The sequence below is a fragment of the Chiloscyllium punctatum genome, chromosome 39 (assembly GCF_047496795.1).
Source record: "Chiloscyllium punctatum isolate Juve2018m chromosome 39, sChiPun1.3, whole genome shotgun sequence".
In the NCBI taxonomy this organism is placed as follows: domain Eukaryota; kingdom Metazoa; phylum Chordata; class Chondrichthyes; order Orectolobiformes; family Hemiscylliidae; genus Chiloscyllium; species Chiloscyllium punctatum.
Genome location: NC_092777.1, coordinates 53,331,008 through 53,357,534, shown reverse-complemented (window position 1 = coordinate 53,357,534; position 26,527 = coordinate 53,331,008). Strand labels below are relative to the sequence as shown.

General features: G+C 42.5%; 1 protein-coding gene across 1 annotated transcript in view; it reads right to left on the bottom strand.

The window, feature by feature from the left end:
* LOC140464058 (dynein axonemal heavy chain 17-like) overlaps positions 1-26,527 on the bottom strand; it is a 408,886-nt gene that overhangs the window by 274,031 nt on the left and 108,328 nt on the right. The window contains exons 17-20 of the mRNA XM_072558720.1: positions 14,993-15,145; positions 11,282-11,530; positions 10,349-10,471; positions 7,046-7,393 (exon numbers count right to left, since the gene is read on the bottom strand). Coding sequence (XP_072414821.1) covers positions 7,046-7,393; positions 10,349-10,471; positions 11,282-11,530; positions 14,993-15,145 — 873 coding nt within the window. The remainder of the gene's footprint in view (positions 1-7,045; positions 7,394-10,348; positions 10,472-11,281; positions 11,531-14,992; positions 15,146-26,527) is intronic.

Genomic DNA, 26,527 nt, shown 5'->3' with positions numbered 1-26,527 from the left:
GATAGTTGTAGGACACTTCCACATGAGGAACAAAAGCTTTAAAAGTAAGCTTTGTAATGACAGCTAATCAAGATCTAACACAAACAAGAACAGTAACAGCTTACATTTATATACACTTTGACATAGAAAAATGTCTGAAAATCCTTCACATGGTTGTACTCAGACAAAAATGGACACTAAGACAAAAAGGTGATGATAAAAGAGATGTTCAGAAGCTTGAAGAGAGGTCTTAAAGGCAGAGGTGCCAACAATTGTGGGAGTTTAACAGTTTAGCAATGGAAGGGGAATGATCAATTTTCCCAGTTCAGGGTATTTCTAGTTTTCTTTTAGTTGTAGCAGTCACAAGATGTTGGAGTCCAGAAGTGTTGCAAGCTTCAGTAAAGGATTCTACTGATTTTCTCTGAAATCTCACTCTGAATGTTGTTCCCTCCTGCCTATAACAATCTGTGTTTGAATTTACCTTTTTGCCAAGGGGTGTGCTTATGAAATGTTACTGTATTGGAACAGTTGGTTAGTTGAGTTGCTGTATCAGGTCAGTCAAGTTTTCCAATAGTCAGGTTATTCTAAATTATTTTGTTTGTGTTCCAACTGTAGTGTTTAAATAAATTCTGTATTGCTTAAAACTGAATGGTTTGACCAATTGCATCACACTTGGAATACCCACTTCATACCTGCCTTTAAAATAGGAACAAAATAGGGTCTAGGCTACTTTCTTAAAATATTTTGAGGGAGTCTGGTTTGGTCCATAACATTAGATAACTCTCCACCTTCCGACTGTGATACAATATCCACAGCTTGGACACCAGTTCAGCAACTCTGATCTCAATTGGTGGGCGGCACGGTGGCACAGTGGTTAGCACTGCTGCCTCACAGCGCCTGAGATCCGGGTTCAATTCCCGCCTCAGGCGACTGACTGTGTGGAGTTTGCACGTTCTCCCCGTGTCTGCGTGGGTTTCCTCCGGGTGCTCCGGTTTCCTCCCACACTCCAAAGATGTGCAGGTCAGGTGAATTGGCCATGCTAAATTGCCCGTAGTGTGAGGTAAGGGGTAGATGTAGATGTAGGGGTATGGGTGGGTTACGCTTCGGCGGGGCGGTGTGGACTTGTTGGGCCGAAGGGCCTGTTTCCACACTGTAAGTAATCTAATCTAATTTTCACAAGCACACAATATTTGCTGCAGATGTGCTCATCTTGGACAGCATTAGTGTCCATGTATTACAGATGCAACACATCACCTGCCCAGCCAAGTTGATGCTATTTAATTAATTAAAATGTTAAATATTTTACAAGTAAATTTCCTAACTGTATTCTTCAGCAGTAATAACATCAACTGATTTAAATAATTTGGTCAATCAAATGATGCATGGAAGAAATAACCACCAAACACTAACTGTTTTGCAGTTATGTCACATTTCAGTTCTAACAGGAGAAACAGGTTGAAGGGGCTCTCTACAGTTTTTATCTCCCACCACCATTCTCATGGAGGCCCACCACCTCAGTCTGCTTTACAGTGATGTTGACTTGTTGCATATTCCTCCCAATCCCAGCAGGTGGAAATGTAGTGACAGACATTTGAAAAGTTATTCCATAGCTCTCAATAAAAATGTATTCCATTGAGGAAGATGAAATCAATGAGAAAGATGTAGCATCTCTCAGTAAAATTAAATCTATGATGGTTTCAAATTGAAAGAGGTATACCCCTTGTACAAATTAGTGACAGACCAGAGATGTAAAATTTTAGAAATCAGCAATGATGACTTTAAAAATGGGAAAATTAGCATTTGAGAGTAAATGGTCAAGAAATAAAAAAAAGACAGTAAGAGCTTCTCAAACAGTATAAAAAGGAAGAATAGAAAAGGTTGATTCATTAGAGGGTGTGAATGATAAATTATAATCAAAAGCAAGGAAATACCAAATATGTTAAACAAGCATTTTGAATCTTTCTTCATTGTGAAAAAATTCTAATAATAAATGAAAATCAAAAGGATTAAAGGAGAAATGAACTGAGAACAATCATTGTGACAAATGTAAAATCTCTATTCAAGAAAGGAGTTTGACAAAAAGCATGGAACCATAGACTTGAGAGGTGGTGGCATAGCAGTATTGTAAACCACAGATTCAGAGTAATATTCTTAGTGCATCAGTTTACACGTCACCAGGGAAGATGATGAAATTTAAACTTAATTCATAAACCTGAATTTTTAAAAAAATGCCAGTTTAATTATAATGATGAAACCTTTGTTGATTGTCATAAAAAACTTATCTGGTTCATTAATGCTCTTCAAGGAAGGAACATCTGTCATCCTTCCTTGGTCTGATTTGCATTGCCGTATGGTTGACTCTTAAATATCCTCTGAAATGATCTAGCAAGCCACTCAGTTGTATCTAACCACAACAAGGTTTGACAAAAGCAATGATATCAGGCAGATCACCTGACATTGACCAATGTGAAGTAACTCCACAGAGGCCAGTATACTTTCACCAAGTCACCCTTTATTTACATGTGTGTAGTACTTGACACTGCTCCAACTTCCTCAGAGCCTGCTCTCAGGATCAACAGTATCCCTGACACTCCTGTTTTTATCTGTCAGCCAGAGCTCCCTAATTGGATCAGTGTCACACCTTGCTGACCAGGTTACCATCACTATGTTCCTCCCCAATAAAGTCCAGGGACATAGGTCTGTTTTTTTTTCTTGTAGCCTGTCCAGGGACATTTTCACTATGGGTCCAGTTCCTTCAACTCACCCTCGGATGCAGGCAGTGCCTGCAAAATCTTGGAAGATATTCATCCACTTCTTCAGGTGGTAAAGGTGTTGAGGCTGCAACATCCTCTGTGTCCATCTCAGATTCTAAAGTTACTTTGAAACTAGAGAGACGGAGAGAAACCATAGGTTCTGATGGGCTTCCCAGCTGTTCTGAGGGGTCAGGTTTGTTTTGCTTCTGCCCTGTACATGGTCCACATGCTTGTTCAGGTCCGCCTCTAACCAAACTTTACACGTCATGGGACCTGACCTCGTGGCAAATTTGCCTCTTACCTTTGCAAAGCCATTTCCATGGTTTTGACACAAAACTCCATCTCCTGAAGTAGATTGTCCACCTCTTTTAGGGGAGTATTGTGTCCAGTATTGATGTCCCTGGTGCTGTTTCACCTTGCTCCCCAAATCTGGGAAGATAGATTAGATTACTTACAGTGTGGAAACAGGCCCCTCAGCCCAACAAGTTCACACCAACCCTCCGAAGAGCAACCCACCCAGACCCTTTCCCCTACATTTACCCCTTCACCTAACACTACAGGCAATTTAGCACGGCCAATTCACCTAACCTGCACATTTTTGGACTGTGGAGGAAACCGGAGCACCCGGAGGAAACCCATGCAGACACGGGGAGAATGTGCAAACTCCACACAGACAGTTGCCTGAGGCAGGAACTGAACCCTGGTCTCTGGCGCTGTGAGGCAGCAGTGCTAACCACTGTGTCACCGTGCCACACACATTTTTAACCTCATGCATAGTCTTCTCACCAGAAGCAATTCTGGTGGAACTTTCCCTGTAGTTGCATGAGGAGTGATTTGAAAGGCAAATAGGAACTGGGATAGTTTGGTATCGAGTGAAGCTGTAGGCTGTAACTTTAAGCCTGCCTTCAAAATATGGACACCTTTTCCCATCAGACCATTGGGCAATGGATGTGATGGAGCTGTCCTTATATGCCAAATCCCATTCATCATGAGGAAATATTCAAATTCCCTGCTGGTAAACGATGGTCTATTGTCTATGACCAACATTTCTGGGAACCTCTTTATTGCAAAAGATGTTTATGGCTTTTCTATCATCATCCCCATGCTTGATGAATGAACTTTCTGCACATGCAACTACTTTGAGTGGGTGTCCACAATGACAAAGAATGTTAAGCCCATGAAAGGGCCCACATAGTTGATGTGCAACCAAGTCTAGGGTTTATCCAGCCATTCCCATGAAAGCTGGGGAGTTGCTTCTGTTAAGTCTTGTCCTTGTTAGCAGCTTGGGCACTGCCCATCAATGTAGCTATAGCGGGATCTAGTCCTGGTCAGCAGACATAACTTCTCATCAATATCTTCATTTTGGACACCCCTGGATGACTCTGATAGTGTTCAGCAAGCATCTGGCAGCGACTTCATTCAAGACAATTACTCTTGCTCCAATAATAAAATGCCATCCTGTACAGTTTTCTGGTCTCATTGGGTCCAGAAAGATTTCAGTACTGGTTGTGATGGCCCTTTTGTTTCCCTTATCACCACCAGTTGTTTTAGTATTGCCAGAACTGGATCATTTTGAGCTCATAGTCTGATGTTGCCTTCAGTGAGCAGAACAGTGTCCAGAAAGTATAAAATGGTCTTTTCCAGTGCCAGCACCACCGGTGATGTATCTGCCAGCAGGAGACGGCTCAAGGCTTCCGCATTTGCTACTTGGCATCCTGAATAATATTCCAGCTTGTAATTGTACACACTTAGAATGAGCCCACTGTTGAATTTGACCTGTAGTTATTGATGGTATGGCCCTGTCCTCATTGAGGAGCCTTAGCATGGGTTTATGGTCCGTTACTATTTCAAATTTACATCCATGAAGGCATTGGTGGAACTTTCTCACACCAAAGATGACCGCTAAACCTTCCTTCTTTATCTGGGCATACTGGTACTCCCAATGAGCCAGGAAGCATATGCAATTAGTTATTACTTTCCATTGAGCCATCCGTGAGCCAACACTACACTGGTATCATACAGGGAGGCATCGTATGTCAGTACCAGATCTTACTTGGGATTATTGTATGCCAACTCTTCAGACATTGATTGCTGCTTCTTCACTTCCCTAAAAGCTACATCTTGGTTACAAGACTATTTCCAAGGTTGACCCTTTTTCAAGACAGATGTAAGAGTGGCAGGCTGAAGCCAGGTTATATATGAACCTTTCAGAATAATTCACTAATCCAAAGAAAGACCTAAGCTCCAGCACAGAGGTGCGAGTCAGGACACCATTGATTGCCCTCACTTTATCTTCCAATGGATGTAACCTGGTCTTGTCGACTCTTTAGCCAAAGTAGGTAACTTAGGGTATCTGGAACACACATTTTTCCTTTATAAAATGTACGCACACCTGGGAGAAATGTCTAAGAAATATGTCCAAGTTCTCTCATTACAATTTATTGGTCTTCCCTTATTAGTACATTACCTAGGTAAATGACAATGTGGGGCAGACCCTTGTAAAATGTTCTCCATCATCCCCTGAAAAATGGCTGATGATACCCCAAGTTCAGTCTCATACATTGGTACAAACCCTTATGTGTATTAACTATGGCATACTTCTGGGGATCCTCATTTAAACATAATTGCAGGACTGCATGGTTCATCCACCTCATGGGGTCTGGAGTGAATATTAAGGACTCCCAGGGCAACTTCCTCTTGACTGTATACAATTGTGCTGCCACCTCTGCTGGGTCTGACCTGCCAGTGGGACAGGACATATCCCAGGGTGGTGATGGCCTTGTCTGGGACATTGTCTATGAGAATGACTGTGTCAATCTGCTTCTTCTCTCGTCTGTGGGACAACTCTCCTGATTTTGGTACTAGCCCCCAGACGTTAGTAAGAAAGACTTTACAGAGTCAACAGAGATGTTTCTGCCATTGTCTTTTCTGGTACCTAGGCCAATGCCAACTAGTCCATCAGTTTCATCTCTTTGTTCAGACTTTGTAGCAATTCATAAAATCATAGATTCCTGACAGTGTGAAAGCAGGCTATTCAACCCAATGAGTCTACACCGCCTCTCTGAAGAGCATTCCGCCCAGATCCACCACCCTAACCCTGCATTTCCATGGTTAATCCATCTAGCCTTTACATTCCTGAACACTATAGGCAATTTAGCATGGCACCCAGACCCACCTAACCTGCATATCTTCGGATTTTGGGAGGAAACCCATGCACACATGGGGAGAATGTGCAGATGCCACACAGGAAGTCATTTAAGGCTAGAATTAAATCCAGATCACTGGTTCTCTAAGAAAGTAGTGTTATCCACTGAGCCACCATGCTGCCCAATTGATACAACTGAGTGACTTGCTAGGCCATTTCAGAATGCAGTTGAAAGTCAACCACATTGCTGTGGATCTGGAATCACATGTGGGCCAGACCAGGTGAGGGCAGCAGATTTCCTTCCCTGAATGATATTAGTGAGCCAGATGGATTTGTCCAACAATTGACAATGTATTCATGGTCCTCATTAGATACTTAATTCTAGATTTTACTTTTATTGAATTCAAATTCCACCATCTTTCTGGTGCCCAGAACCTTAGACTATTAATCCAGAAATTCAGGTAACAATGAAACCACAAGGCTATCGTCTCCCATTTATACTGTCCTGCATTCTGATCTGGCTTGCATACAAATTGACCTGTGAGCATACTCAAGAACAGAACCTCTTCACAACTGTGAAGCTAAAGAAAGAGGAGCATAGGAAACTCTACAATTCAGATTAATTAGTTGGCATCCAATAAGAACTTTCCTTGAGTAAAAGAGATATGCCGTCATTTTCAATATTAATACAATTGAAATGACAACATTCATTTTGTGATTGCAAGCTTTTGGAATATTGTCACCTTTTTCTTAGATGAGATGTCATCAACACTGTCAATGCCAGTATTTGTTGCCCAACCCAGATTGAAATGAATGGCTTGTTATTGGCAATAAAGAATCAATAATGGATTGGGAGTCAGATGTAGGCAGACAATGTAAGGATTTCAGATTTCCTTCACCAAATACCTGCACTGAACCAGATAGGATTATCAACAAAAAAACAAATTCATGATCACCAAAAACTAGCTTTTAATTCTAAATTCTATTAATATTCCAACAGCTGCTATGGTCAGATTTGAATCCATATCCCCAAAGGAATTGAATTTAGTCTTCTGAGTCATTAGACCAGTGACAGTATCACTATGCCACCCTCTCCCTTTAAATGATCCATTTAGAACAATAGCTGACAAATGACTGTTTTAAAATTTTTGCTGTGAAAACTACATACTTTAAAGTCAACATCAATCACTTCAAAACGCTTGCTGTCCTCGGGCAGCTGCATACGGATGTCTTCAGAACCAATAAAAATGCTCTCAAGATGAACCCAAGTTCTCTGAACTTCAAACCATATTGAAATGACTGCATCTGCAGTAGACAACTTTTGCTGCCAGCTTGAGACCTCTTTGAGGAAATATGCAATATATTTAGAAGTTATTAAGTTTTGCAACTGAACTTGATTGTCCTCCAATGTCTCTACTAGTTCATCACTTCCTTTTAATAACATAATTCCTGTCCTGCCATGAACTTCATGTTCAAATTCCATGGCACTCCAAATGTTATCGAGCTGACCTAACACCTGTAAAATACAGAATTAAACATTTGTTTTGTTAAAGTTAATCAATTCATCCTTTTAAATTTGTAATTTTTTATGTTTAATTTTAATAAAATATGCACACATCATAACTTCAGTACACACAGCCAAGCAATAGCATGGTAATGAAGTGGGCGGTTGTTGGAACTCATGTGGAAGTTGGAGGCACTGTGATGATCTGCAAGGCTGAGAGTTACTTGACTAGCACATTTGGGAAAATAGTCACATCTCAGCTTAAGATCATGGAGGAATGTGACCGCTAGGAAGATTAAGAGAACCAGGCGAGTAGTAAGGAGTCCCCTGAGAAGATCTTGTTTATTCAGGTAATTGGTTTATATTTCAGATAATGGTGAGGGAGACCATTTCTTGGAGGAGTGGAGTCAGAGCAAAATCAGTTACATCATGGCTGTGCTCGAAGGGAGGAAGAAAGAGGCAGAGCAGTATTGATAGGGAATTCTTTAGTTAAAGGATCATGTAGGCATTTCTGTGGCCACAGACATGACACCAAGATTATATTGCCTTTCTAGTGCTAGGTTAAAGACTATCAGGGAATGCAGGACAGTCTTCAGGGGCAGGAGAACTGTCAGAGATCATGGTTAACATTGGTACCAATGACTTTAGTAGAAAGAGGGATGAGGTCCTGAAAACACACTTCAGATAGCTAGGAAGATTGAATGGCAGTACCTCAAAAGCAGTAATCTGAGAAATTCTCCCAGTCCCATAAGAGTGAGCATAGGAATAAGAGAACTGAGTAACTGAATTTGCAGCTGGAGAACTAGTATAAGCAAGAGGAAGGGTGTCAGATTTCAGAGGCATTGGGCATAATTCTGTGGCAGATGGGATCTGTACAAAATGTATCTAACATCCTCACAACAGGATTTGATAATGCAGTTACGAAGGATTTAAACTAAATTGGTACAGGGAAGGAAGCAAAGAAGAAGCTCAGAGTGAAGCAAAACTGTTAATAGGAAGTAGAAAAATAGTAAGCACAAATAAAATCCAGATGAAGCAAATTATCAAATGGGATCAGAATGGAGAATATTATTAAAAGGCATAATTAAAGAAACTCCATTTGAATGCAGATTAGATTTGCAAAAAGGTTGTTAATTTAAAGACACAAATTGAGGTGAATGAGTGTAATTTATTTGCCATTACAGAGATGTACAGAGCATGTGTACTTGTGTATAGGGTCACTAAATTGAGAACTGAACATCCAAGAATATTTGGAACTTAGGAGGGATAAGCAAAAGGGGAAATGGAAACGAGGTCAGATAGCCCTCCTCAAAAAAAGAGCAGTCATAAATTTGTAAGCGGAGATCTTCAAAGAACCAAAGGTGCAACCCTTCCTTCTTACACAAGTACCTTCTATTTCAGAAGAAATCCCAATAGTCTAAAAATGTGAATCCTTGTCCCAACAACTCAGCCACACATTCATCTGCCCTATTCTCCTATTCCATTTCTTACTAGCACATTGCAAGGGGGAGTAATCCAGAATTTCCAACTCTTGAGTTTTTAATTTTTAAGCTCCTGCGTAATTTCCTGTATTCTCTTCATAACCTCATCCCTTTCTCTACTTATGTCATTGGTACCAACATGCACTCTGACCTCCTGCTGGTCACCCTCCCCTTTCAGAATATTTGTACGCACTCCAAGATATCCTTGACCCTGGCAACAAGAGAACAACACACCATCCTAAGTTTTACAATCAGTTTGGGCACAGAAAAGATTTACAAGATATTGCTGGGACTGGAGGATTTGAGCTATAGGGAGAAGATGAATAGGCTGGGGATTTTTTCCTCGGAGCATTGGTGGCTGAAGGGTGACATTATAGAGGTTTGTAAAATCATCAGGGGCATGAATAAAGTGAATAACCAAGGTCTTTTTCCCAGGGTAGAAGAGTCCAAAACTAGAGGATATAGGTTTAAGATGAGAGGGGAAAGATATAAAAGGGACTTGAGGAACAACATTTTCATGCAGAGGGTAGTACTTGTATGGAATGAGCTGCCAGAGGAAGTGGTGGAAGCTGGTACAATTACAACATTTAAAAGGCATCTTTCATGAATAGGAGGGGTTTAGAGGGCAATGAGCTAAATACTGGCAAAGAGGACTGGATTAATTTAAGAAATCTGGTCAGCATGGACGAGTTGGACCAAAGTGTTTATTTCCATACTGTATGATACTATGACTCTATGACTCTAAATCTCCCCAGCAGGATATTGGTCTCCTCCCAATTCAAATGCAATAGTTCCGTCTTATACAAGTAACTTCTACTTCAGAAGAAATCACAATAATCCAAAAATGTGAATCCTTGCCCCATGTACCAGCAGCTCTGCCCTATTCTCCTATTCTATTTCTCATTAGCATGTGACACGAGGAGTAATCCAGAATTTCCAACCCTTGAGGTCCCACTTTTTAATGTCCTGCTAAATTTCCTATATTCTCTACAGAACCTCATCCCTTTTTCTACGTATGTCATTGGTAACAAAACACACGATGACCTCCTGCCTGTCACTCTCCCCTTTCAGAATATTTGCACCCGCTCCTAGACATCTTTTACTCTGGCACCAGGAAGGCAACACAACATTCTGATGTCTCACTGATGGCCTTAGAAATGTTGATCTGTGCTCCTGATGTTGCAGATAAATGGGCACTGTTTTCTCACAGATCACGTCCAGATCAATTTTGGGAGAGTTACTTTTATGTAATAGTTAATTATAAAAATAGTTATTAAAAATCAGCATTCCCAATGTAAAACTTTGACCAGATGCATAATTTAAGAATTCACAGGGAAATGCGACTGAATCCTATTGGATTTTCTATCTGTTGAACGTGCAAATTCCAAAAATCTGCCCTTATTGCGTGATGAGCCTACTGGTGAAAATGGAAAGTTCTAAGTATTCAAAGGATTTTCTTTCTCCAGCTAATTAATGCATTAAATACCTTCTCCATTCCAGACTCTTTTACAGATTTATCGACAATGTTACGTACTTCATCTTCAAAGTTATGCAATTGCAGACTCAATAAATCTGCGAGAGTTGTTTCGTCTGACATCACAAAATTGACCTACAAAACAATAAAAGGAAGTAAATAATTTCATATTTTCTCTACACTTTTTAAAATCAAATTCATCTTCCTTTTAAAAGTCAATTTCCTTTCCATTTCTCAATACATTGAGTACAGTGATGTACTTTTTCAGTTGCAAGTGTCCTCTTCTACCTGACTGGAATTGTAATCCTGTCCTTCCAAAATAGTTTTCTTAGTGGAACCACCAAATGTGAAAAAATGGAACAGAAGCTCAGCTGAACTTTTCCTCTTTTTAGCCAAAGGCACAGCAGATGAGAATATCAAACAACACTTCAGATTTTCTCATACAATCTAACTACAGACTGGTCTCAAAAGTCCTGGAACTCAACAGGGCAGAGTCAAATTTACACACATAGTGCATGCAGGATTACAACTGGGTGTTGGCAGTGCTGAGATTCCTGCCCATTTAGAACTTCAGCAATAAAAGACATTAGGAGTTCCAAGGTTTACTCTAGAAATTCCTTATTACTTTATGCCATTGAAAAGCCTCAGTTAATATTTGGAATGAATTGAAAGTACTCTAAAGGCCTCATCCACTTCCTAAAATAAGGTTATTAATGCCAAATAAGAATTATTAAATTTTGTAATAGTATTCAGCTTGATTCTGTTTTCAAATCACCAAAGCTAAAGAGAAGAAAAATAAGACAGGAGTGCACAAAACTGTCAGATTGCATCCCAGGATATCCAGTGCTCTAAATGACTCAAGTGAGCAATGTGTGACTGGAAATTGTAGGCCACACTTTCTGCATTTATATTTAAATAAACAAAATATGCCCCAATGTTTGGTACCTTTGTTGCCTGCATGAGTTGTTGCCAGTGACGTTCCCTTATAGCTGGGTTCTGCAATTCACTTACAGCTTTCAATGAAGTCATTGTGTTCTTTATTAAGTTGTCTAAACCAGAATAAACATCCCATGCCCTTATCTCTTTATCCATACTTCTCAAGTCTTTCACAAACTTCTTACAATCTGCATCCATGTTCTCCACACTAATGTTTTTCCATTTGGTGGTCTTCCAATCTTCAATGGTTAGGCTAACCTGTATAATGGAGATAATTTGTGAAAATAGGAATGTATTTGTTACATTTTTCAGAGAGAAAAATAGCTGTACTAAATAAACTTAGTAAAAAGTTAAAGTTAGGTTTTGAGAAGGTTTGGCCAAAAAAACAGACAGTTGACCTTTGTGAGAGTCATACATTCGAACTGTTAACTCTGGATCTCTGAAACTGCTGAACTATTGATAATGTGCAGATAAATCACATTTTCACTGCAACATAAGAGTTCTCATGAGATTTTGTTTAATTATCTTTATCCACCATTTTGAACATGTTAATTTGCACCTCCAGGGAAATGAGATGCAAGCTTGAACTTACTAGCCCAGAGGTATGGACACTACCATTGCACCACAAAAGCCCTAATAAGACTAATGTTTCTTTATTTATAAAGATAAATAAATCCATCACCAAATTACGGAATTTGCCAATTAACAAATTACAAACACTGTCCAGCAGCAATGAGATAATAACAAAAGATCAAAAGGAACCAAGGAAAGGAACTAAATCAAAATAATGTTATGAGGAAATAATGCACTCCAGCCCCCATGATACCCAGCTCTCCTTCAAAGCTTTGAAGATACTTGTGATTGTAATGAGGTCAACCAGGTAGATCTCATTGAATATGAGTTCCCCGAATTAGACTGTTAATCTGGTCCATTCAAGGAGCCCTGGCTGACAGACAAGCAGGAGTGTTGTTCAGGAATGACAGAGAAGGATAAAGCAAAGAGTGTAGCAGTATTAATTGATAAGAATGTTATAGTTCTAAATTAAAAATATATATTCAATGATTCTAGTACTGAATATGTCAGGCTTGAAAAGAAAAAGATAAACAGGAGTGTCAGAGGTTTTGTTCTATCTGAGAACTGGCTCTGAGGAAGCTGAATCAGCATCAAGGACTCTCCACATGTAAATAAAGGGTGACTTGGTGATGGGATACTGACCTCTGTGGAGTTATTTTAATACTGGTGGACAATGTATGCTCCCCCTTCAAAGACATCTGATTGTGGATTAATCTCAAAAACGAGGAAGGCAGTTGGGAACTATGACCCACTCCACAGCCCACTGCCTGGACTAGTTGATGGCTACCTTAGCCAGGTCCACTTGCACCATCATTTCTCAGATATGAAGCAGTCTGTGCCCATGTGCAGCAGGACTGGGCAATATTCAGTTTTGAGCAAATAAATGACAAATAACATGTGTAACAACCAGCTCCAAGGTAGTCACCATCTCCAATGAGAGAATTTCACCAGCCCCCTTGACATTCAATGGTATTACCATCATTGAATCCCCACTATCAATGTCCTGGGGTTGCCATTGATCTGAAACTTGACTGTACCAGCCATATAAATACTGTATCTATATGAAATGGTCAAAGATTTGGGATTCTGTGGCATTACCTGTCCACCATCTACAAGGCACAAGTCTTGTAGATCAGATACTTTTCATTTGCCTAAATTGCTTCAATTTTAACATCACTCAAAAAAACCTTGATATTACCTCAAATAAAACAGCTGCTTAATTGGCACTTTGTTCCATACCTTATACATTGACTCCCACTATCACCGAGGCACAGTGGATCTCATGGAGAATCTGAGGCAAAAAGCTCACAAATCCAAACACATCCCTCCTCCACAGTTCCCAAGCTCTTGACCTAAAATTTCCACATTGCATGCCAAATGTTTTGCAGGTCCCTAGCAGGATTTCAGCCTGTACCATTTTTATACCCAAGCCATGTAAATGATCTGAGACTGGAACATCCTTGGCAGTCCACCTATGACATTACCAGTATGCCTCTGTCATACTGTGCGTGCTGACCAGTCATCAGAGTCCTAGGCACTGATTTTTGCTTTTATATTCAAAAACAAGCTGTGCCCATTGCTATCTAGGCCAGCGTTTACTGCCTATCCCTAAATAACCTTGAGAAGGTGATGATATGGTGCTTTCTTGAATTGTTGCAGTCTATGTGATATGGGTATACCCACATTGCTGTTAGGAAAGGAGCTCCAGGATCTTAACTGATTGACAGTGAAGGAATAGGAATATATATCTGAGGAAAACCAGCGTACTGGAGTGGAACTTGCAGATACTGGTGTTCATATACATCTGCTGCCCTTGTCATCAGTGGCATCACTTATAACATAGAGTGCAATAATTCTTCATGACTACTCTTAAAACATCTTCCAATCCCAAACCATTTACCACCTGGAAGAACAAGGAACCACCTGGAAGGACGAGTTTTAGTTGTAAAGAGAGATTGGATAGATTGGGGCTGTTTTCATTGATGCAGATGAAACTGAGTGGGGGAGGGGGGGGACATGACTGAGATGTACAAAATAATGTGTGTCATAGACAATCAGATGAGAAGAAACCTCTCCCCTTGGTGGAAGGATCAATGACTGTGGTCAGTGATTTAAGGTAAGGGACAGGAAATTTAGAGAGAATGTGAGAATTTTCTTTTCACCGAGAGGGTGGTGGGAATCTGGAACTTACTGGCTATAAGTGTGGTAGAGGCACAAACCCCCATAAGAAGTATTTAAGAACTATTTAGATGTATTTTTGCCATGCCAATTTATACAAGTCAATGAACCAAATGCTGGAAAATACATTAGAATAGTTTATGTGCTTGACTTTGATTGGCAGAAACTCAATGGGCTAAAGGCCTTTTTCTGTGCTATAGGTCTCTATTACTGTAGCCTGAATTACTGTAGTCCTTCTTGATTTGTTCACTTCCATCACTCAGCTTCTGACTGCTCTTCCAATCATAGGCTTCCCTCATTTGTTTGTTTCTGATAGGTACATTATGAGCAAGCATAAGAGCGAACCTATCTCTGATTAGAGAGGTAGCTCCTCATGGATTCTTACTGATCCAATTATGAGGGTGACTTCTCTAATAGGTTACCCCTGCAATTGAATATTCTTTGATAATTTGGCTACTTTTGGGGGCGAATTCATACTTAGCTTCCATCCATCTTGGATATTGGTTGTTTAAATGGGCAAGGTATTGGACAATTTCTGCAGTGTTATTTGCTATTTTGTGTCCTTTATCAACGAAATCTTATCCTCAAACATTACATTCAACAAAGAGTAACTGCCATTAATAGCCACTTATTTATTTTGCACACTATATTATCTGTTTCTTCACTCTTACGTTAATAGAAAACTGGGCAGCCAAAGAATGAAGTGCTGATGAAAACATGGGCCCAAGTGATAGTATATCTCTTGTCCTCATCTTAGTAAGTCCCAGCACAAGGCACCAGCTTTGTGCATATGATTGATGTTCTACTCCAAAAGCCACTCAGTTAAATTCTTTGACAGAGCATCTACATTGAAAATATTCATCTACCTCTACCTCGTCATGAAGAAATTGCGCTTACTAATGATCAGTCTGTCCAATTATATCATGATTAAAATTGTAAATCTGAAATTGAATAATTATCAAAACTTACAAGGATAACCATGTCCCACAGATCTTTCAATAATACTATTTCTTTGCGGCAGGCTTTTAACTGTTTGCAATCAGGAACAGAAACTTCAAATAGAGCAGCTGACTGTGCTAGTGCTTGCAATTCAACTTCCATGGCAACAATTTTCTTTTGAGCCTGTAGAGGAATTAGGAAAGACATTTAAATATTTGGAAATTCCACAACAATTTCTATTTCTGTTTTAAATACAATCTCTATGTACTTAATAATGAACAAACAGTAGATTCATAAGAGAATGAATAATAGTACAGATGCTAAATCACAGAAGTAATCTACCTAAAGAGACGATCAGGTGCTTAGAAATAGAAGTATACTATATGAGCAGGGATATATGGTTGAAAGAACTGAGGGAAGATTGTGGAGGAATTTGAAAGTATGGATAATGATTTTGAGTCAATTTGCTTAGTCAGCTATGTGGTATATACATTGGCATAAATATTCATGCATATCTTGTGGTACATTAGTTTAATTAATTAGAGTAGATATAAATGAGAGTTAACCTTTAAAAAGTCAGTTCAGTCCACACAGATCAATAGCTGATTACATAACAAAAGGATGAAAAGATTAACAGTACTTGGATCACCCATTTGAGCTCAGACTGCTTTCTATTATTTCTCCACATAAAATTTTGAAGAATTCTGACCAAAAGAAGTGAAGTAACCACTCAAAGTAACCAAACCAAAAGAATATGGCACACTGAAAAATGAAAGGAAGTCTAAAACCTTTCTGATACAGATCTCAAAAACCTCCTGGAGGTGAGGGAGAGTAGTATGCACATACACCTAGGCGCACATGTTAAAATGTCAGTTTGGGATATCACGGGATGTAAATGGCACTTAGTTCCAACTTCCTCATTTCCAGAACTCAGAGCTGTTGCTGAAAGAAATTCATATTCCACGGATTGGAAGATAAGAATCTCATTCTTTCTCATCCTGTTCATGAGCAGTTTTGCACACTCTCAAAACAACATTCCATGATACTCAGGTTAAGCTGGCCTGTAACTCAGTTTTTGCAAAAATGGGATTGAAACACCTCCAGTGGCAAAAAAATGCACAGACTAAAATTTCTCGCTCCACTAAAATATGCTGATGGCTCGGGTTTGGTTTTTAAAAACTATATTAACAGTCACAATGTCCAGCTTTATCAAACCAATGCAACTTTTGTAAGAAAATGGGACTTTTCCACAGAATGTACAAAAGTCAAAAATAACTACTGAACCACGGAATTGCTAACATACACATACAGGTTAACATCTTACGGAAGGCATCTGTGGAAGCAAACATATAACAAAAGATTGACTTCCATTAGAATGAATACCATTATATAAGGATATGCCAGACCTTTGGAATGTTTGAATTAATCTTTCCTAGGGATTCTAATGTCATGGGAGCAGAGCAGCACCCCAAAATACTTATTAACATACTGAACTTTTGAACTAGATATGGCTTTTTAAACAAGGCATGCAAGGTACCCTAGCTGATAATTGAGTCATAAGTCATAGAGACCTACCATACAGGAATAGTCCCTACAATCCAAGCAATCAATGCCGACCATAATCCCAAATTAAACTAGTCCCACCTCCCTACGCTTGGCCCATATCACCATGACACATGGTTATAGCGCAGCAGGTTTATTTGAAATCACAACTTTCTGAGCATAGCCCCTTTGTCAGGTGAAGTGAGAGAGATGCACACAGATACAAAATTTATAGGCAGGCAAGTCAATGGTAGAGACATCAAAAGATCAGACAAATGATGTGAGTGGAGTGTCGAATAATAAGTCTCTGCAGGTGATCAGAAGTGTCAGATTGTGTGAGTAAAGTGTCAGTAGCTGAATAACAAGTGAAGGGACGACCTATAATCCAATTAAATGAGGCAGAAAGATAATTTAAAAAAAGGAAGGTGGTGCTGGAGAGAAACCAAATGACTGGAATAATATGATTGTATAAAAGTAGCTGTCAAGGATCTAACCAAAGTAACAAGTAATCCAAAACTATACAAAGTAATTAAGGTGAGAGATTATATCAATTTATCAAGGTGATGGTGTCAAAACAAGACAGTAAGGAAAATGTAATGGATACAGAACAGTGTGTTGGAGTCATATATCACATGATATGAACCCAAGATCACAATTCAGATTGTCTTCATGGATATGGAACTTAGCTATCAGTTTCTGCTTGGCAGTTCTGCACTGTTGCATATCTCAAAGACTGCCTTGGAGGACACTTACCCTAAGATCGGAGACTGAATATCCTTGACCGCTGAAGTGTTCCCCAACTTAGAGGGAACATACCTGTCTGGCAATTGTTGTATGATGTCCATTGTCATAGTGTCTGCATGGTCTCACCAATATGCCTCGGAGCATCCTTGCCTGCAGCATATGAGATCAACAACATTGACCAAGTCTGCCATGTACATGGTGGGTGGTGTTCCCACGTGCGATTTTAGTATGCTTCTTGATGATCTGACATGGTTGCCATGGCCGGGGCTCTGTGGTATTGCAGTCACTGTTGTCCTGAAGTTCTGGGTAGTCTGCTGTGAACGATGGTCTGTTTAAGGTTTCGCGATTGTTTGAAGGCGAGAAGTGGAGGCATCAGGATGAGCTTGGCGAAATGCTCATCATCATTGACAAAATCTCTCCAAACTTTTCTAATTCACATACTTATCTAAATGTCTTTTAAACTTTGTAACTGTACACACATCCATCACTTCCTCTGGAAGTTTATTCCACACATGTAACACTCTCTGTGTAAAAAGAATTGCCCCTCATGTCTTCCTCCACCACGTTAATAATATGCCTCCTCTTACTGAAATCCCACCACCCCTTCCCCCTCCCTCCACACCAGGGAAAAGACACCTGTCTTTCAACTTATCTAAATCCCTCATGATTTTATAAACCTTGAGAAGGTCACCTCCTAAACTTCCTATGCTCCAGTGAAAAAAGGCTATCCAGCCTCTAAACTCAAACTTTCCATTGCCAGCAACATCCTGGCAAATCTTTTCTGAACCCTCTCCAGCTTAATAATATCCTTCCTATAACAGAGCAACCAGAACTAGACACAGTACTCCAGAAGAGACCTCACTAATGTCCCCTAAGGCTTCAACATGTCATCCGAACTCCTTTACTCAAAGGTCTGAGCAATGTAAGCAAGCATACTAAAGAACCTTCTTAACCAACCTGTCTATATGTGATGCAAGAAATATGCCCCTGAACTACAAGGTCTCTCCATTCTGCAACACTTTCTAAGGCCATACTTTTAAATGTATACAGTCTTGCCTTTAGTTGTTTTACCAAAATTCAATATCTTACATTTACCCAAATCAAATATAACTTCTAAGCATAGAATGCACTGACTATCAAAAGATTTGGTGTGAACCCTTGTAATATGGCACTTAGTAGGGTGCCAAGCAACTTCAAAGAGTGAGACTTCAAAGAACAGAACTGCAAAAAAAATGTAATTACCTCCTCTCAGCAAGAAAACATCTTCTTCAGTTTGTATTCTACATAGTGAGCATGTCTTGAAGGACCTGCTCATGGGTTTTCCTTTCAAGAATACTCAAGAACATGGGTTAAAAGCCAGTTTCAACCTTTGTCTGTGAGTGTTTATGCACAAAACATACTCTCCTGCTCCTCAGATGCTACCTGACCTGCTGTGCTTTTCCAGTGCCTCACTGTTTAACTTCGACTCTCCAGCATCTGCAATCCTCACTTTCTCCTTGGTCTGTGAATGCCAATGTTTGAAGATGTGTGCTGTGAGGGTCACAGTTAAAAAAAATCTCTAATCATCCCTGCACTGCAGGTACAAAGAGAGTAAATTTATTTCTCTTTGCTGGAAGCCAGAAGGCAAGTGAAACCACTGAAGGAAATAGGATAAAGGTCCTTCAGCTGACCTGCAAGGCCAAACATCACAGAATCAACTGCTTGCTGACACTGATCATGCTACTCAACAGAACAGCCACAAAGTCTCATAATCGACTTTTCACAGAACTCTAGACTGATCATTATGGCTTTTTAAACCATTTTTGGACTCTCATTTATTGCAGTTAACCAAGTGCAAGTGAACAATGAAGGGAAGCCAATTCAACCCTCCTCACCTTGGAGTTTGACAACTTGGAGCACCCCATCTAGAACCATAATCAATTGGGAAACCTCATCCAGGAACTGATTATAATGAAGTGGGAGATGGCACAGGGCAGTGTGACACTAGGCACACAAGATGGCCACTGTGCCATAAATTGGATATTTGGCATACATGGCTACTGGACCACAATATGAAGAGAGACAGCAAAGCAAACATAGATACTGCATGGGGCCACCAGAATGCCAGCACAATGCACTCACAACCTAGTTGATTAGTTTAAGGTGGGTGCGGGAGAGAATACATATGAGTAGCATATACTGCCTGCCGAAGTGTCTGGGTCCAGCCAACACCTTTGATAGAAATGCTATCTGATATGGACTCAACACAAAGTGCTAATAGCCAGGGCTGCAGTAATGGTCCTTCTCAGGAAGAGGGATTAGCACCCATTACTACAGCAATGGACATTCACGTAGACATTGAAATTGACAATGTCTGCACTGAAACCTACAACAACCGCGCTGAAATCAACAAAAGTTGCGCTGGAGCTGACAATGACTGCATTGAAACGATTCTGCAATGTTGACAACAAACAAATTATGTTACAGAAACAATAACCTCATCACTGACCTATTAATTATAAAGGTATCTTGACATGTGCTCCAGGTTGAGAGAAGAATCGCTGCTGACCACTGGGCTATTGGTGTCTTTCTCTCCCCAGAGCACCGGTATTTCTTTGTACAATAAACTCTGTCATTGAACACCGACTCTGACTCTGAGGCTGGTGATTTTCCCCACAACAACTGGCACTGAGAGCAGGATTTTTGGTGTCCTAGTCAAAGGCCACGATCAGGAAGCCAGAGCTAGGGTAAGAACCAATTTGTACCTGCAAACGGGAAGAGTCAGACTGGGCTAAAGACACAGTTTGAAAGATATAGTGATTGTAATGTCTAACTTTCTACAGTACTGAGTTAAAAAAAAACATTTTAAGTGCTTGTCTGTGGAGAATAAGTACTGGACTAGTAGTGCTGGAAGAGCACAGCAGTTCAGGCAGCATCCAACGAGCAGCAAAATCGATGTTTCGGGCAAAAGCCCTTCATCAGGCTTTTGCCAGAAACGTCGATTTCGCTGCTCGTTGGATGCTGCCTGAACTGCTGTGCTCTTCCAGCACCACTAATCCAGTATTTGCTTTCCAGCATCTGCAGTTATTGTTTTTACCTTGTGAAGAATAAGTGTTAACTGTATTAACTGTTATAAGGAGGAAGTGAGGACTGCAGATGCTGGAGATCAGAGCTTAAAAATGTGTTGCTGGAAAAGCACAGCAGGTCAGGCAGCATCAAAGGAACAGGAGAATCGACATTTCAGGCATAAGCCCTTCTTCAGGAATGAGGAGGGTGTGCCAAGCAGGCTAAGGTAAAAGGTTGGGAGGAGGGACTTGGGGGAGGGGCACTGGGAATATGATAGGTGGAAGGAGGTTAAGGTGAGGGGGATAGGCCGGGGACGGGGTGGGGGCGGAGAGGTCGGGAAGAAGATTGCAGGTGAAGAAGGCGGTGCTAGGTCTGAGGGTTGGGACTGAGAAAAGGTGGGGGGAGGGGAAATGAGAAAGCTGGAGAAATCTGCATTCATCCCTTGTGGTTGGAGGGTTCCTAGGCAGAAGATGAGGCGCTCTTGCTCCAGGTGTCGTGTGGCCAGGGTCTGGCGATGGAGGAGGCCAAGGACCTGCATGTCCTTGGCGGAGTGGGAGGGGGAGTTAAAAGTGTTCAGCCACGGGGCAGGTGGGTTGGCTGGTGCGGGTGTCCCAGATGTGTTCTCTGAAACGTTCCGCAAGTAGGCGGCCTGTCTCCCCAATGTATAGAAGGCCACATCGTGTGCAGCGGATGCAGTAAATGATGTGTGTGGAGGTGCAGGTGAATTTCTTATGGATATGGAAGGATCCCTTGGGGCCTTGGAGAGAAGTGAGGGGGGAGGTGTGGGCGCAAGTTTTGCATTTCTTGCGGTTGCAGGGGAAGGTCTGGGAGAGGAGGTTGGGTTGGTGGGGGGCGTGGATCTGATGAGGGAGTCGCGGAGGGAGTGGTCTTTCCGGAACGCTGATAGGGGTGGGGAGGGTAATATATCCTTGGTGGTGGGGTCTGTTTGGAGGTGGCGGAAATGACGAAGGATGATACGATGTATCTGGAGGTTGGTGGGGTGGTAGGTGAGGACCAGTGGGAGGGGCAGGGTTCAAGGGCAGAGAAGCGGGAAGTGGAGGAGATGCGGTGGAGAGCATCATCAACCATCTCTGAGGGGAAATTGTGGTCTTTGAAGAAGGAGGCCATCTGGGTTGTTCGGTATTGGAATTGGTCCTCCTGGGAGCAGATGCGGCAAAGGCGAAGGAATTGGGAATATGGGAAGGCGTTTTTACAGGGGGCAGGGTGGGAGGAGGTGTAATCTAGGTAGCTGTGGGAGTCAGTCGGTTTATAGTAAACGTCCGTGTTGAGTCGATCGCCCGAGATAGAAATGAAGAGGTCTAGGAAGGGGAGGGAGGAGTCTGAGATGGTCCAGGTAAATTTGAGGTCGGGGTGGAGGGTGTTAGTAAAGTTAGTAAACTGTTCAACCTCCTTGTGGGAGCACGAGATAGCACCGATTCAGTCATCAATGTAGCGGAGGAAAAAGTGGGGGGTGGTGCCAGTGTAACTGCGGAAGATGGACTGTTCCACATATCCAACGAAGAAACAGGCATAACTGGGGCCCATGCAGGTGCCCATAGCTACTCCTTTGGTTTGGAGGAAGTGGGAGGATTGGAAAAAGAAGTTGTTCAGAGTGAGGACCAGTTCAGTCAGTCGAAGGAGAGTGTCAGTGGAAGGGTACTGGTTGGTTCGGTGGGAAAGGAAGAAGCGGAGGGCTTTGAGGCCTTCGTGATGGGGGATGGAGGTGTATAGGGACTGGGTGTCCATGGTGAAGATAAGGCGTTGGGGGCCAGGGAAGCGAAAATCATGGAGGAGGTGGAGGGCGTGGGTGGTGTCCTGAACGTATGTTGGGAATTCTTGGACTAAGGGGGACAGGACTGTGTCAAGGTATGCAGAAATGAGTTCGGTGGGGCAGGAGCAAGCTGAAACAATGGGTCGGCCGGGGCAGTCAGGTTTGTGAATTTTGGGCAGGCGGTAAAAATGGGCAGTGCGGGGTTGTGGGACTATGAGGTTGGAGGAGGTGGATGGGAGATCCCCTGAGGTGATAAGGTTATGGATGGTCTGGGAGATGATGGTTTGGTGGTGGGAGGTGGGGTCATGGTCAAGAGGGCAGTAGGAGGAGGTGTCCGCGAGCTGGCGTTTAGCCTCAGCAATATAAAGATCGGTGCGCCAAACTACCACCGCGCCTCCCTTGTCTGCCAGTTTGACGGTGAGGTTGGGGTTGGAGCGGAGCGAGTGGAGGGCTGCACGTTGCAAGGGTGAGAGGTTAGAGTGGGTGAGAGGGGTGGACAGGTTGAGACGGTCAATGTCGCGGCGGCAGTTGCCTATGAAGAGATCGAGGGCGGGTAAGAGGCCAGCACGGGGTGTTCAGGTGGATGGGGTGTGTTGGAGGCAGGAGAAGGGGTCGTCAGAGGGTGGGCGGGAATCCTGGTTGAAGAAGTAGGCACGGAGGCGAAGGTGGCGGAAGAAATGCTTGATGTCTCGCCGCGTGTTGAATTCGTTAATCTGGGAGTGTAGGGGGATGAAGGTGAGGCCTCTGCTGAGGACTAATCTTTCATCCTCAGAGAGGGGGAGGTCTGGAGGGATGCAGAATCCAGTTAAAGTTAAAAGTTGGGTACTGTTTGTATTGGTAATTCTCAATATGGTGTGGAAAAGGAGCTAATCACTCTGAACAAGGGCCAAACCTCAGTGGAACGCATGTTACCAAAGTGGGGAGCATGGACATCGTGAGTAAGTGTGATACCCTGTCAGACCATAGAAGAACGACAGAGCTTGAATAGTGGCGGTGATCGGGAGGATAAAGAGTCCAACTGGTAGAGGGCACACCAGGCTAGATGTAGGTTTCTGGGCCTATCGGGAGGTGTTGGGTCAGTAGAGGTAACTGGGAGGGAAGAGGACTCCCGGTAGAGAGCACACCCTATTGGGCCAGCATTCTCAGCCGACCAGTAGGTATCAACTAGTAGTGGTGGCCAGGAGGGTAGAGGAGTCCCACTGGTAGAGAGCACACCTTGCTAGGAGCTGCTAAAGCCATACGAACAGTACTGGGACAGTATTATTGGCCAGGGGGTAGAGAAGTCCCCACTGCTTAGGAATACTTTATTGTTGGTGGTATCCGGGGGTACACAATCTCCTAAATGGCAGATTGAAGTTTTAAGGGCGACACTGCAGGCTCCCTTACTGAGAAATCCAAAGCAGACAGACTAGGGTTGACAGAGCAAATGAAGAAAAGTAGTTGGGATCCATCCCAGACATTAGCACAACAGAGAGTGTGGATAAATAAACAAAAACAAATTAAACTAAAAAGATACGGGTAATGTTCGTGTACCAATTAGCAGACCTAATTGAACAACTGGCAGGTGAAGAAAAGGCAAGAACGAATTGAGGAGCTGGAGGATAGGATAATGGAGCTAGAACAAAGATGAGAAAAAGTACAGGAGGAAAGGGAGATTGACTCTCTCCAGCAGGGACCAACTGCTCCCTCTATTGGACAAACCGTGCAAGGAAAACTTAGTGTCCATTACCAGAGGAGGAACAGACTCACAGCACAAAACAAATTATAAACCCTTCACCACAGGGGAGAGGCAGCAAATTATCACCTCCCTGGGCAAATTACAGCCCCGGAGCACAAACACCAAGTTCTGGGAAGAGCTGGATAATGTATGGGTCAGGCACCAATTACACCTGAGAGACATACACAAGCTGGCCCTGGCAGCTTGCCCAGCGGACAAGTGGAGACAGGTAGCTGGCGGATCCGATGCCACAGCAGCCCGAGAGTTTGGGGGAGATCTGTGGACACATGCTGTTGCCCTTACAGCTGAGATAGAAGCCCAGCAGACCCCTTCGTTGATTTTAAAGAAGAAATCCAGAGGCTGCTAGGAAATGCTCCCATGAACTGAAGCAAGATCATAACCATGAAGCAGTTTAAAGGGGAAGGAGCCTCTGAATATGGGGAACAATTATTTAGGGTCTATCAGGAATGGTCAGGGCAAGCAAACCCAGATTGGGGAAACTGGGCATTCATCCAAGCTTTTAGAGATGGGCTCTCTAGCGCCCACCAAGCCATCCTGAAAATGGGAGTAATAATGTCCCAGGATTATGATGATCTAGTTGAGTGGGCTAGCAGGATGCAGGAGGCAGAAGCTCCTGAGATAAAGGCAAGACCTGACAAAGCAGCCTCCCGGAATGGAAGCGAGAGCAGAATAAAATTATCCTTCCACAACCGTGACAGACAAGGACACTTTGCTAGAGAATGTAGCAGCCCACAAGCAAGGAATAGAGCAGGAAACAATGCAAAATACAGCAGTCATTGCAACAGAATAGGACACATAAAAGCAGTGCACTGGGAAAAGCATGGGGCACCCCCAAACACTACCTGGAACACCGCTCAACCACAGGAATCCTGAGGTCAGCAGAGCAGACAACCAGCTGCCCCCATTCATGAGGGTAAGGGAAAGGGGAGCATTTACGTACCCGCAGTAATAGGAGGGAGGAAATGTGAAATGCTGGTAGACACAGAAGCGGCTGTATCCAAATTTATCTTTACCCCACACAAATAAAATGATTCACTTAACTGGGGTAGAAGGGGATAAAACACCAGCTTACCTAAGCAAAACTACCCTCATAGAAGTAAACAATGTATATAACCCCATGAAATTCTATGTATGCCAAGATAACAAGGGCACCATAATGGGCAATGATCTCATGAGAGAATACAATGTTCTAAACGATTGTGCAAAAGGGAAGTTGATTTGGTCCAGACAAGACGGTTGAAAGACTGAGATTGGGAAACTTACAAGTCACCTTGAAACTATAAAGTGGCTACAGCCACCAGTAGGGACTGGAACCTCGAAAAGGGGGATTTGGAGCCATCTGCACCTGAGCATGAGCAGAAATCTCACAGCGCCAGAGACCTGGGTTCAATTCCCGCCTCAGGCGACTGACTGTGTGGAGTTTGCACATTCTCCCTGTGTCTGCATGGGTTTCCTCCAGGTGCTCCGGTTTCCTCCCACAGTCCAAAGATGTGCAGGTCAGGTGAATTGGCAATGCTAAATTGTCCGTAGTGTTAGGTGAGGGGTAAATGTAGGGGTATGGGTGGGTTGAGCTTCGGCGGGTCGGTGTGGACTTGTTGGGCTGAAGGGCCTGTTTCCACACTGTAAAGTAATTTAATCTAATCTAATCTAAAACACAGGTCTAGTTAACATTGGGTAAGGGTTCCCGGTTCGGAGCATAAACCCCACCAGCAATACCCAACAAAACCTGAAGCAGGAAAAGCAGTTGTGGAGATAGTGAAAGGATTAGTGAAACAGGGAATCCTGAAAGCCACCACAAGTACAATTAATTCCCCAATGTGGCCAGTAATAATGCCTAATGGGAGTTATAGGCTCACCATTGATTATACAGGGTTAAATAAGGTCACCCCCAAAATTGCATCCCATTGTAGCAGACCTCTCCACCATTTTAAACGGCATGGCCCCTGAACACAGGATTTTTACTGTTTTATACATAGCCAATGAATTCTGTTCTATCCCGTTACACCCTGAGTCCCAGAATAAATTCACTTTTACAGTAAGTATGCGCAGTATGCGTGGACTTGCCTGCCACAAGGGTTTCACAACAGCTCCATTATTTTTCACAGGGTGATGAGCGACATTCTGAAGAAAATAGATTTACCAGAGGGTAGCACTGCCCTCCAATATGTAAATGATATCCTAAGTGTCTCAGAGTCCGAATCAGGACACCAGGAAGCTTTATGTCTAGTATTAATTGGCAAACATAGGGTTAAAAGTTAGCTGCATGAAGGTGCAAATTGGCGAAACACAAGTCTTAGACCTGGGGCACCTTAGATCCCAGGGACTCAAAGAACTGCCTAACGACAGGAAGAAGGCAATCCAACAGATGCCACGACCTGCCACTGTCACGGAAGTCAGAAAGGTCTTGGGGCTATTCAACTACAATCGGACCTTTATACCCGAGTTCGCAAAATTGGCTAACCAATCCAGAGATTAATTAAAGGAAGCAAGCCCGCCTTGGAACCTATAACCTGGGGGCCAGAACAGTAGGACTTAAAACCCGACTCGTATCAGCCCCCGGGCGAGGGCTGCCGGATCCCAGCGAGGATTTTCACATCCACTGTAATAATGTGGGAGGAATTTACTCCACAGTGGTCACCCAAGACCACGGTAGCAGGAGAAGGCCCGTAGGGTACGACTCAACTACAGAAGAGCCAGTAGTCACCAGGTTGCCCAGATGCATAGC